Source organism: Nerophis ophidion, linkage group LG05 (genome assembly GCF_033978795.1).
Source record: "Nerophis ophidion isolate RoL-2023_Sa linkage group LG05, RoL_Noph_v1.0, whole genome shotgun sequence".
Lineage (NCBI taxonomy): Eukaryota > Metazoa > Chordata > Actinopteri > Syngnathiformes > Syngnathidae > Nerophis > Nerophis ophidion.
In genome coordinates this window covers 39351810-39365256 of record NC_084615.1, presented here as the reverse complement: position 1 = coordinate 39365256, position 13447 = coordinate 39351810, and the positions used below count along the sequence as shown (strand labels likewise).

Below are 13447 nucleotides of genomic sequence, written 5' to 3'. Positions count from 1 at the left end.
GTGAGATGTTTTTTTTTTCTTAAATTTACACACACATCGAGGCATAGCTACAAGTGTCCTTTGAATCCGACCGAGTGTGTCTTTTTCTCCCATTAGCAGCAAGTGTACATGTGGAGTATCCTTCGCACACTTTCGTATTCTAAGATCATCTGCACGCTCAGCTCTGAAAAATATTTTCAACATGATAATGCTACGCTAAGAGCGACTTTGAAACGCGAATACAACTTTCTTTTAGGGCTTAGCGATATATCGATATTGTAAGATATATCGATATATTTTTAACCAAGATATGAATTGAAAAAATATCGTAATCCATCCATCCATTTTCTACCGCCTGTCCCTTTTGGGGTTGCGGGGGGTGCTGAAGCCCATCTCAGGTGCACTCTGGTGGAAGGCGGGGTACATCCTGGATAATTTGCCACCTCATCGCAGGGCCAACACAGATAAACAGACAATATTCACACTCACTTTCACACACAAGGGCTAATTTAGTGTTGCCAATCAACCTATCCCCAGGTGCATGTCTTTAGAAGTGGGAGGAAGCCGGAGTACCCGGAGGGAACCCACGCAATCACGGGGAGAACATGCAAACTCCACACAGAAAGATCCCGAGCCCGGGATTGAACTCAGGACTACTCAGGACCTTCGTATTGTGAGGCACATGCGACTTGTCCAGGGTGTACCCCGCCTTCCGCCCGATTGTAGCTGAGATAGGCGCCAGCGCCCCCCGCGACCCCGAAAGGGAATAAGCGGTAGAAAATGGATGGATGGATGGATAATACCCATCTTGACTAACTGGCTCAATAAAAGTGCCACTGACTGTTTACAGTACAGTTGTCATTCACTTCAATTTCACTGAATATCGCTCAAAAATGAATATTTTTATATGTATACTTTCATCCAAAAATATATTGAGATACATATCGAATATCGAGTTTAAAAGTAAAAATATATCGAGATGTACTTTTTCGTCCATATCGCCAAGCCCTACAATTTCTATTCATTTAAAACATCTGACACCAGACCTTTACAGTAGGTAAGGTTGTATTTTTGCCTCATTCCTGTGAGAATCCTGCAAGTGACTGAAACACTGGGGAGTGGGACTATCCAAGACTGGCTGCAGTGTGTTCGAATAACCAGCAGGACGTATCTATGAGCAGAAAATACTGTATCATCTCTTTCTCTTTTTGACTTATACGGTCTTATAAGGTCGGGAGTGCATTTTCACTCACGCTTAAAGTGAAGGATGAGGCAAAATTGCAACCATACCTACCGTAAAGCTTGGGTGTGATACGAGTAACTTAAATTTGTGTTAAAATACAAGACTATTTGATGTTACTGTATGTTTTCCAAAAAGAAAGACCATGAAGATATCTGTCTTTCTGGAACATTACTTGATTGTCTCCAGCATGTTTCTGAGCTATCATCAAATGAGTTTGCAAAGCTGATAGTTGACTGCGATACAAGACTTTATTTAAAAACGGAACTAATAAAGCAATAATTTACCAAATCCTGTACATATACTATTTCATAACTGTTAAATAAGAATAATAACTTTAAAATGTGCAAAAACCGAGACTCCAATTTCCCTCCCCCGGACGCGGGTCACCGGGGACCCCCTCTGAAGCCAGGCCCGGAGTTGTGGCATCATGGGGGCCCGTGGGACATGGCCCGAAGAGGCAACGTGGGTCGCCACTCCGATGGGCTCACCACTCATGGGAGGGGCCATAGAGTTCGGGTGCATTGTGAGCTGGGCGGCAGCCGAAGGCAGGGCACTTGGCAGTCTGATCCTCGGTTACATAAGCTAGCTCTTGGGACGTGGAATGTCACCTTGCTGGGGGGGAAGGAGCATGAGCTAGTGCGCTAGGTGGATAAGTTCCGGCTGGATATAGTCAGACTCACTTCGACGCACAGCAAGGGCTCTGGAACAAGTTCTCTCGAGAGGGGCTGGGTTCTCTTCCACACTGGCGTTGTAAGCAGTGAGAGGCGACGGGCTGGGGTAGCAATTATTGTTTCCCCCCGGCTCAAAGCCTGCACGTTGGAATTTAACCCAGTGGACAAGAGGGTAGCTTCCCTCCGCCTTCTGACTGTTGTTTGTGCTTACTCACCAAACAGAAGTTCAGAGTACCCACCCTTTTTAGGTGAGAGAGTAATGATAAGTACTCCCCCCGGGTGATTTCCTTGTCCTACTGGGGGACTTGAACGCTCATGTTGGCAACATCAGTGAAACATGGGGAGGCGTGATTGGGAAGAATGGCCGCCCGGATCTGAACCCAAGTGGTGTTTTGTTATTGGACTTTTGTGCTCGTTACAGATTGTCCATGACAAACACCATGTTCAAACATCAGGGTGTGCATATATGCACTTGGCACCAGGACACCCTAGGCCACCGTTTCGTGATCGACTTTTTAGTTGAGTCATCAGATTTGCGGCCTCATGTTTTGGAAACTTGGGTGAAGAGAGGGGCAAAGCATTCTAACAATCAACACCAGGATGCCGGACAGATCTGGCAGGCCCAAACGCATTATGAGGGTCTGCTGGAAACGTCTAGCAGAGTCTCCTGTCAGAGAAAGTTTCAAATCCCACCTCCGGAAGAACTTTGAACATGTCACGAGGGAGGTGCTGGACATTGAGTCCTAGTGGACCATGTTCCGCACCTCTATTGTCGAGGCGGCTGATTGGAGCTGTGGCCGCAAGGTAGTTGGTGGCTGTCGTGGTGGTAATCCTAAAACCTGTTGGTGGACACCGGCGGGGAGGGATGCTGTCGAGCTGAGCAAAGAGTCCTATCGGCTCATAGGACTGCGGAGGCAGCGGACAGGTACCGACAGGCCAAGCGGTGTGTGGCTTCAGCAAACTTGGGAATTTGCCCAACCAATCTACATGTACTTTGTGGACTTGGAGAAGGCATTCGACCATGTCCCTCGGGAAGTCCTGTGGGGAGTGCTCAGAGAGTATGGGCTATCGGACTGTCTGATTGTGGCGGCCCACTCCCTGTAAAATCAGTGTTAGAGCTTGGTCCGCATTGCCGACAGTAAGTCGGACAAGTTTCTAGTGAGGGTTGGACTCTGCCAAGGCTGCCCTTTGTCACCGATTCTGTCCATAACTTTTATGGACAGAATTTCTAGGCGCAGTCAAGGCGTTGAGAGGAATCCAGTTTGGTGACTGCAGGATTAGGTCTCTTTTTTTTCAGATGATGTGGTCCTGATGGCTTCATCTGGCGACTGGGATGAGAATCAGCACCTCCAAGTCCGACTCAAAGGTTCTAGCTCGGAAAAGGTTGGGAAGTAGATCCTGCTCCAAGTGGAGGAGTTTAAGTACCTCTGAGTCTTGTTTATGAGTGAGGGAAAAGTTGATCTTGAGATCGACAGGCGGCGTCTTCAGTAATGCGGACGTCATATCGATGAGTTATGGTGAAGAAGGAGTTGAGCCAGTAGGCAAAGCTCTCAATTTACCGGTCGATCTACGTTCCCATCCTCACCTATAGTCAATAGCTTTGGGACATGACCGAAAGGCCAAGATCACGGGTACAAGCGGACAAAATGAGTTTCCACTGCCGGCTGGCGGGGCTCTCCCTTAGAGATAGGGTTAGAAGCTCTGCCATCTGGGGGGAGCTCAAATGAAAGGCGCTGCTCCTCCACATCGAGAGGAGCCAGATGAGGTGGTTCGGGCATCTGGTCAGGGCACGTCCGACCTGTAGGAGACCACGGGGAAGACCCAGGATACATTGGGAAGACTACCATATATCCTTGAATATAGTATGCGCCGGCCTTGAATTACTGCCAGGTCAAACTCGCTTCGCAAAATAATTAGCGCATGCTTAGTATTACCGCCGGGTCAAACACGTGACGTCACGAGTGACACATCCCCTGTCATCATTTTCAAAATGGAGGAGGCTGATTTCAATATCGGTAATTTTAAATCGCATAAAGGGAAGAAGATTAAGAGCTACTCAGTAGGATTTAAGGTCCAAGCTATTGAATACCGGTATGCTAAAAAGAAGAGAAAGCAGCTATGTTTTATTAATATACTGTAGCTGCGTGTGTCATTTATGAGTCATGAAATGACTCCCGCCTCCTGGTAGTAGAGGGCGCTAGTTATCCTTCTTGCGACTACTCGGCTGTAGAAGAAGTGACAATGAGTGACGTGATATGTGCTGGGACGGATATGACGCGGGGGGTGCACAACGGACCTTTTAGGATGTAACTAGACCTAAATAAATAGACCTCCTTTTTAGACCAGTTGATGTGCCGCTTCTGTTCTTTTTCTCCTGTGTCCCCCCTCCTTTGTGGAGGGGGTCCGGTCCGATGACCATGGATGAAGTACTGGCTGTCCAGAGTCAGGACCCAGGATGGACCGGTCGTCGGGACCCATGATAGACCGCTCGCCTGTGTATCGGTTGGGGACATCTCTACGATGCTGATCCGACTCCGCTTGGGATGGTTTCCTGTGGACGGGACTTTCGCTGCTGTCTTGGATCCGCTTTGAACTGAACTCTCGCGGCTGTGTTGGAGCCACTATGGATTGAACTTTCACAGTATCATGTTAGACCCGCTCGACATCCATTGCTTTCGGTCCCCTAGAGGGGGAGGTTGCCCACATTTGAGGTCCTCTCCAAGGTTCTCATAGTCATCATTGTCACTGGCGTCCCACTGTGTGTGAATTCTCCTTGCCCACTGGGTGTGAGTTTTCCTTGGCCTTACGTGGGTTCTTCAGAGGATGTCGTAGTCGTAATGGTTTGTACAGTCCTTTGAGACATTTGTGATTTAGGGCTATATAAATAAACATTGATTGAACACTCCTATGCTGGCTATGTAAAAAAACGGGCTGAATTAAAGCATGTTCCAGTCCTAAATACCCAGTGTATTATTTATACAATAACACTTCATGGTGGCAGCGGTGGGATTAAGAGATCACCCACAGAGCAGAACGGGAGGGGGACTTGTCCGAGGATAATTCTGTCATCGCCCACACTACACGTGAGGAGCCGAGCTAACTGATAGCAGCGGTCGATAACAGTTTTCTAAACTGGACTTTCAATCGAAGCAGGAACTAATAAAGGAAGTTCTCCATCGGGACAGAGAGACTTTTAAAACTGAAGAAAGATAAGGAAGACTTCTATAAACAAGTTAGATGCTTTTGATCAGAAGGAGCTGGCATTGACTTCATTTATAAGTAAAGGTAAGACCATAATAATGTTTTTTTTATTAAATGTGATGGTATCCTTACATCACACTCAAATTTTTACTGCATGCCTTTGGTAAGTGCCAGAGTGAGAAGAGGTTTTAAAATAATTAGCGCCCCGGCGGCAATTCAAGGAAATATGGTATGTCTCCCGGCTGGCCTGGGAACGCCTCGGGATCCCCCGGGAAGAGCTGGACGAAGTGGCCAGGGAGAGGAAAGTCTGGGCTTCCCTGCTTAGGCTGCTGCCCCCACGACCTGACCTCAGATAAGCGGAAGAAGATGGATGGAGGGATGGATGAAAATTTAAAATGTGTTTCCTTGAAATCACGGTCCCTTCAGTTAAGATTAAGGATGAATTAATGCACATATAATAATACATAATTTAATATATACCTTGTAGATATCCTAACAATATATTTTTGCTGAAATCTACAGAATATTACAGGCTAATTTTAAAAATAAAGTTGATCAGAGTGCTTTTAAAGTTAGGTTTGTTACAGTAGAAAGTGATAAGGTAGATCACTATATTACGTTTAAAATTACAAGCTTTCTCTCTTTGCAGAACATACATCTGGCAACAGCAGCACACAAACATGATAAATCCAAAACAACTTTTGTGTCATGATTTAATAATTTGTTAGGTCCGTCTTCCCTTTGTATTCTTTTCTACACTTTGTTGATCAGCAACATCACAAGCGTGATAACCTGAACATGTGGCATAACCTGGAAGTTTTACGAAGGCTAAACCGTCCCAATTCACATCGCTCCAGCTGCGGCTGGAAGACTCACTCCAGGACCCACACTTCCTCTACCATGTGGGCTGGGTCCTTTTTAGGATGCGGCGGACAAATTGAGACACAGCTAAAATCCCTAATTGTGTTTGATGAGTCATCAAGGCTTCAGTATCGTTTGACCCATCACTACACGCTAGTAAATGAGACAATTCAAATACAAAGCAGATGCTCCTTTCTCCTACCTTCTGAGCGAAATCTGGGTTTTCCGACAGTTTGCTGAGGTGCATAAACTCCAGATGCAGCGTTCCGTACTCTGCCAGGATGCTGCTGCCACCAGACGCCCACGGCCAGTTTCGGCCAATTCCACTGCACACACATAACAAATGTAACACACATGAAAATGAACACGACAGAAGCTGGGTTATAATATTTTGGGCGTATTTCAGGTTTTGCAGAGACAGTAGAGGTTCAGTTGGTGTCAAACTGCAACCAAGGAAGCTTAAAAAAACCCCATCTCAGACTCAAAAATACTGTTTTAATGTAAACAACTGGTCACAGTGATGGATCGAGCCAGTAAAAATTATCTCACGCGCTTGAATACAATAAAACAGAGCAGTTTTGGTAACAATGCGACAGACAATCCAAAGACTCAATTAAGTCACACTATGTACTGGTGAACCTAATTAACAGCTATTTTAAGCAATGAGTGTGTTTGCACAGCCGCTTGGTCTTTCTGTAACAGAAATTACATAATAAGGCGAGACCTTTGTCGAACATTATCTTTTTTTTTCCTTTTTTTTTTTTTTTACAGAAGATCTCTGGTGAAAGAAAAGTCATCTCCTGAAGTGAGCTTGTATCACCGGTCAACACTGAGAAGGTTAGGGTTTTTCTTGTCGCTTACGCAGAGGGGAAACACATGGGGGATGTTAGCAAGAGCTCATACTGTAAATCTAGTGGAGAAAATACTATTTTTGTTAACCATGTAAAGTAAAAGGAAAGAAAAATAAGTTTTTTGTTTTAAAGAGGATATAATCGCAACTTAATGCTACACACTTTTCTGTCCTAGCTGCTCAGAACAACATGGCTCAGGTCAACAATTACTTGACTATAGTAACCAGTGTTTACCACAGGTTTCCAGTATATTCCATTGGGTGTGATGACATCTTTGCTTATTATTGGTAATGATACATGGCATTTTCAAAAAAGGTTGAAATAAAAAAGTAAAGCAATTAAATCATTATAATTATTAGTTAACAGTATCAGCATTTCAGCCTCTTTGTTGTTGTATTGTTCCATTTTTGCTGTTTTTTGTGTGTTTATGTTATTCATACAATGTTCCACAGGCTGTGTCATTGTGAAAAACTTTGACCATCTAGACCAGGGGTGTCAAACTCAAATACAGAGTGGGACAAAATTTTAAACTGAACAAAGCCGCGGGCCAAGGGTTGAACAAATGAACCTTTTAATGGGGACCCAATCAAGTTTTGCATTGAATACTGAACAAGCGAGGCTTATATAACTTTAAAGTGACATGCAAAATCGAGTTTCTAATAATAATAATTGAAAAATATCAATGGCATATCAAATAAAATTAAATAAAAATTGAGTGCCTCTTTTCTATTTGCAGCCTTCTGAGGTAAATATCAAAATAAACTTTGTCCAATTTTACAATAAAATAACAATAATGAATGAATCAAACATTCAAGCCTTGAAGTAACAAGAGAAAGTGCTTGAATAAATTAATTATTGCTCAGTTTGCTACACTGATTTGCTTGAACAATGAATATGGAACAAGCAATAATTATATAACTTAATAGTGCAAAATCAACATTCAAAAAACAAACGCAAAAACAATAAATGGTCCAATAAATACAATTTAAATAAAACATTTAATGCCTCTTTTCTATTTGCAATCTTCTGAGGTAAATATAAAAAAATTTCCACAGGCTAATAGTAATTTTGAAAAAAACATCTGAGGTCCTCTCCAAGGTTTCTCATAGTCAGCATTGTCACTGGCGTCCCACTGGATGTGAATTCTCCCTGCCCATTAGGTGTGAGTTTTCCTTGCCCTTTTGTGGGTTCTTCCGAGGATGTCGTAGTCGTAATGGTTTGTACAGTCCTTTGAGACATTTGTGATTTAGGGCTATATAAATAAACATTGATTGATTGATTGATTGATTGATGTAAATGGAGGAGGGTATTAGTAAAGGGTTGAAGTTGCCTGGAGGTGTTTTAGAGCGGTTTTGAAGGAATATAGAGATGCACTTACTTTTATACCTGTTGGGAGTGCATATAAATGTATCACTTGTTTATTTTTCAACAAGTTTTTAGCTATTTTTATATCTTTTTTTCCAAATAGTTCAAGAAAGACAAATATAAATGAGCAATATTTTGCACTGTTATGCAATTTAAAAAATCAGAAACTGATGAAAGTGTTGTATTCTTACTTTTTTTCAACCAAAAATGCTTTGCTCTGATTAGGGGGTACTTGTATTAAAAAAATGATCATAGGGGGTACATCATTGAAAAAAGGTTGAGAACCACTGCGCTAGCCAGTCTGTAAATTGAGGCTCATGACCTGTAAGAGTCACATCCAAGTGGAACACTGGCCTGGCATCCACTCCACGTGGAGGACATATTCTAGCCTCCTTGCTCTTCTTGTCGGTTCTTTGTGGAACGACCGCTCGTCCTTCTTGTCAAGCTCCCACACCGAGAGTTGTTTCCTCTCCGGCTGTGAAATGACCAATCACGGCCCAATGATGTGATGCCCCGCGGCGACTGTAATGCTTTGGTGCGGCGCGCCAACCTGGAAAAACAGAGCGGGCGTCCCATCTCCATAAATTAGTAAATCGTAAAAGGATGCGGCGTCTCCTGGCTCCTCTGGCACGTCGTTGCAAAGGCGCTCCCCGCTCTCCCATTCACTCTGTGCTCAGATGAAGCGCAGACGTTGGCCCAGATATATTTTCTGCTTCCATGCCGCAGCCTCTTTTATTCCTTCCATAGCTCTTTCTCCCTGTGTTGAAATCTATTGCGGCCCTCCTCCTTTTCGTCCTCGAGGCAAGGAAGGGAGAAAATGTGAATTGCGATGGATTCACAGTTTACAGTGACTTAATTAGAGGCTTTAAATCATGGCGCCCGGAGCCTGTGGCCGCATGACAGTGCTTTGCCACACTTTGAGTAAAAGGACAACACTAGGTTTTATCAACATGTATAAAGTGGCATGTCATCACTTTATAGAGTTTGTCCAATTGTGGGTAACGGTGGAACGAAGTGGTTGAAGAATGACCAACATTGCACTGCTATTTACAAAACAATTCTGAACCAAAGTAATGTAGAACAGTGTTTTTGGGTATTTTTCCACATGCAAACTGTGTTTTAGGCATACAACATAATTATAGGATAGGATAGGATAAGATAGACAACTGGTCCCCAAACTACAGCCCTGTTTATTGTTTTTTAAAGTATTATTATTTTTCGGAATCTGTCTTTCCTAATCGAGTTTTTACTGCTTGTTACTCTTGGTGTCTCCTAGTCGATCAGGCAATCATTTTGTCTGAAAATGCATTTTCCATCGATAACGTATGTAATATATATATATATATATATATATATATATATATATATATATATATATATACACAGCACAGGCCCCAGCAACATTTTTTAACATACATATTTTTTTGGCAATAAATACTGATAAAGTTGAGGAATGCTTATCAAACACTTATTTGGAAAATCCCACAGGTGTGCAGGCTAATTGGGAACAGGTGGGTGCCATGATTGGGTATAGAAGCAGCTTCCATGAAATGCTAAGTAATTCACAAACAAGGATGGGGCAAAGGTAACCACTCTGTAAGCAAATTGTTGAACAGTTTTATATCAACATTTCTCAACGAGCTATTGCAAGGAATTTAGGGATTTTACCATCTACGGTCCGTAAAATCATCAAAAGGTTCAGAGAATCTGGAGAAATCACTTCACGTAAGCAATGATATTACGGACCTTTGAGCCCTCAGGCGGTACTGCATCAAAAACCGACATCAGTGTGTAAAAGATATCACCACATGGGCTCAGGAACACTTATTAAAACCACTGTCCGTAACAACAGTTGGTCGCTACATCTGTAAGTGCAAGTTAAAACTCTACTATGCAAAGCAACACCCATTTATCAAAAACACCCAGAAATGCTCCCGGCTTCACTGGGCCCGATCTCATCTAAGATGGACTGATGCAAATTGGAAAAGTGTTCTGTGGTTTGACGAGTCCACATTTCAAATTATATTTTGAAACTGTGGACGTGGTGTCATCCGGAACAAAGTGGAAAATAACCATCCGGATTGTTATAGGCGCAAAGTTCAAAAGCCAGCATCTGTGATGTTATGGGGGTGTATTAGTGCCCAAGGCATGGGTAACTTACACATCTGTGAAAGCACCATTAATGCTGAAAGGTACATACAGGTTTTGGAGCAACATATATTGTCATCCAAGCAACGTTATCATGGACGTCCCTTCTTATTTCAGCAAAACAAACGCCAAGCCAAGTGCTATAACAGCGTGGGTTCGTAGTAAAAGAGTGTGGGTACTTTCCTGGCCCGCCTGCAGTCCAGACATGTCTCCCATCGAAAATTTGTGGTGCATTATGAAGCGTAAAATACGACAGCGGAGACCCCAAACTGTTGAACGACTAAAGCTCTACATAGAACAAGAATGAGAAAGAATTCCACTTTCAAAAGCTTCAACAATTAGTTTATTGAGTGTTGTTAAAAGAAAAGGTGATGTAACACAGTGGTGAACATGCCTTTCCCAACTACTTTGGCACGTGGTGCAGCCATGAAATTCAAGGTTAATTATTATTTGCAAAAAAAAATAATGTTTATGAGTTTGAACATCAAATATCTTGTCTTTGTAGTGCATTCAATTGAATATGGGTTGGAAGGGATTTGCAAATCATTCTGTTCCGTTTATATTTACATCTAACACAATTTCCCAACTCATATGGAAACGGATTTGTATATATATACAGCACGGCCCCCTGCCACATTTTTTTTTAACTCAATGCGGCCCCCCGAGTAAAAAAGTTTGGGGACCCCTGGGATAGTTATTCATCCCACAATGAAACAAAGTACTGTATTTTTCCGGCTATAAGTGGCATTTTTTTTCATAGTTTGGCCGGGGTTGCGACTTATACTCAGGAGCGACTTATGTGTGAAATTATTAACACATTACCGTAAAATATCAAATAATATTATTTAGCTCATTCACGTAAGAGACTAGACATATAAGATTTCATCGAATTTAGCAATTAGGAGTGACAGATTGTTTGGTAAACGTATAGCATGTTCTATATGTTATAGTTATTTGAATGACTCTTACCATAATATGTTACGTTAACATACCAGGCACCCTCTCAGTTGGTTATTTATGCGTCATATAACGTACACTTATTCAGCCTGTTGTTCACTATTCTTTATTTATTTAAAATTGCCTTTCAAATGTCTATTCTTGGTGTTGGGTTTTATAAAATACATTTCCCCAAAAAATGCGAGTTATACTCCAGTGTGACTTACAGTATATATGTTTTTTTACTTCTTTATCATGCATTTTCAGCAGGTGCGACTTATACTCTGGAGCGACTTATACTCTGAAAAATACGATGCAAAACATTTCCTGTTTAAATTTTTTTGCCACTTTGCCTTATCGTGGTAGAAAGGTTGGAGTGTCTGAGTGATCTTAGCAGTTATGTTTTCCAGGTCTATATGTTGCTGGTAGGCGTAATAAATAAACAGACCCAAAAAATGTAAATGCAATCATTCTTCATTAAGCAGAACACTTCCTTACCACATCCACGGTGGGACAGAGCGGCGCTCAAGTGGGTCAAGCCAGGATGACGAGCCCACTAGGCCGCACTAATGGAGCCACTCAGCTTCTAGGCCTATTAATCAAACAGCGAGACCCCGGGAGCTTAGCATTGATTGCTTTAGCCTTTGAGCTGAGCTGCAGCTGAAGGAGCAAATCTGTCAAATAAACTGACACTTTTTACAGTGGCTTTTGAAAGAGAGAGCGTGAACTTACTAACTTCATCGCAGCCTTGTTGAATTGATTCAGAATGCAAAAGAACATTCAAACTCTGACAGAAATAGCATAGAGTTGTACAAAATGTCGATTGAGGGACAGCTAGGTGCAACAGCCGAATAATTTGTTCATTAAATAAGACACATGTTCCATTATTTAAAAGTCCATACAGCGTATTTGGGGATGAAAATGTATCCAGGCAACCAAACTCAAAGTGAAATGACGAGGGTGAGAGGGTTGAGGGTGTCAAAGAATGCTGCATGCCAGTGAATGAATGTGTAGTGCAATGAACTCGCAAAGCTCTTTATCAGGCTGAATGTTAATAGAGGAGCTGTAGGACACACTGGCTGCAGCAGATAACGGGTGCTGAATACTTTTCATAAGCAGACGTCATTCATTTTCATTTTCCCCAACCCAGCGCTAGCTAACACTACAGGTGGCCACACAGACACACATTTAAGACTTTCCGCGTTTCTTTCTCCACACAAGAGAAAACATGTCAGTGGTGTCGACCATTTCGACTTAAAAATAATGGACAAATGTTCCTGTGTCTGACAGAGGCCGAGTGGTGGTGGATCAATATGACAAGTCAATCTGATATAAGCAGCTTTATTCTCTCATTTAGTGCAAATCAATGTCTGAGTGGTTAAGGAGCGTACCACAGAGTTATAGAAGCTAATGGGATAGCACAGACGAAGCTTGTTAAGGAGTCTGCTGTCATGCTTTCCTGCTGATCCACCATAAGGGCGAAGAACCTTTCACTGAACAATATTATTCACTGGTGTTCAGGTCTAGAGGAGACACTTGTTTGGGCTCCTTATGTTGTAAAACTGCCTTCCAGCACAGTTTCTGGGTCCGGTGTCACAGTACATGAGCAATGTATCTTTCCCTCAGTGAACCATAGCTTACCAACGTCGGGGGCACTCATGCAGCCCCGCACCGTGTCACTACCACCATGCTTGACTGTAGATCAGACACGATTATCTAGCTACTCATTTGTGTTTCAAGCTATTAAGACAATACTGGCTGTGTGATGACTCACTATCATAGTGCATAGCAAATGTATACTCTATACTAGGGCTGGGTGATATGGATGGAAAAAGTATATCTCGATATATTTTTACTTAAACTCGATATTAGATATATTTTTTGGTGAAAGTATACATATAAATATATTCCTTTTTGAGCGATATTCAGTGAAATTGAACGGAATAACAACTGTACTGTAAACAGTCAGTGGCACTTTTATTGATCTAGTTAGTCAAGATGGGTATTAACAGCATATAAAATAAACTGTTTAAGTAGTACATGATTGCATAACATAAAAAAAAAATTCAAAAATATTTCTACGTAAAATAAATAACATGGCTGTGCAAATAATACAAAATGTATCAAACTCAGATAAAAACAAAAACAAAAACATTTGCAGGCAGGCAATTTTTAATTCCCAGTCAGCAATG

At 42.2% G+C, this 13447-nt stretch overlaps 1 protein-coding gene across 3 annotated transcripts in view; it reads right to left on the bottom strand.

Annotated features, from left to right (window-relative positions):
- The window catches only part of man1a1 (mannosidase, alpha, class 1A, member 1), a 240298-nt gene that overhangs the window by 20548 nt on the left and 206303 nt on the right, over positions 1 to 13447 (bottom strand). For all 3 annotated transcript variants that reach the window (XM_061900904.1, XM_061900905.1, XM_061900907.1), the window contains one exon: positions 6158 to 6281. In XM_061900904.1, the coding sequence (XP_061756888.1) occupies positions 6158 to 6281 (124 nt within the window). The remainder of the gene's footprint in view (positions 1 to 6157; positions 6282 to 13447) is intronic.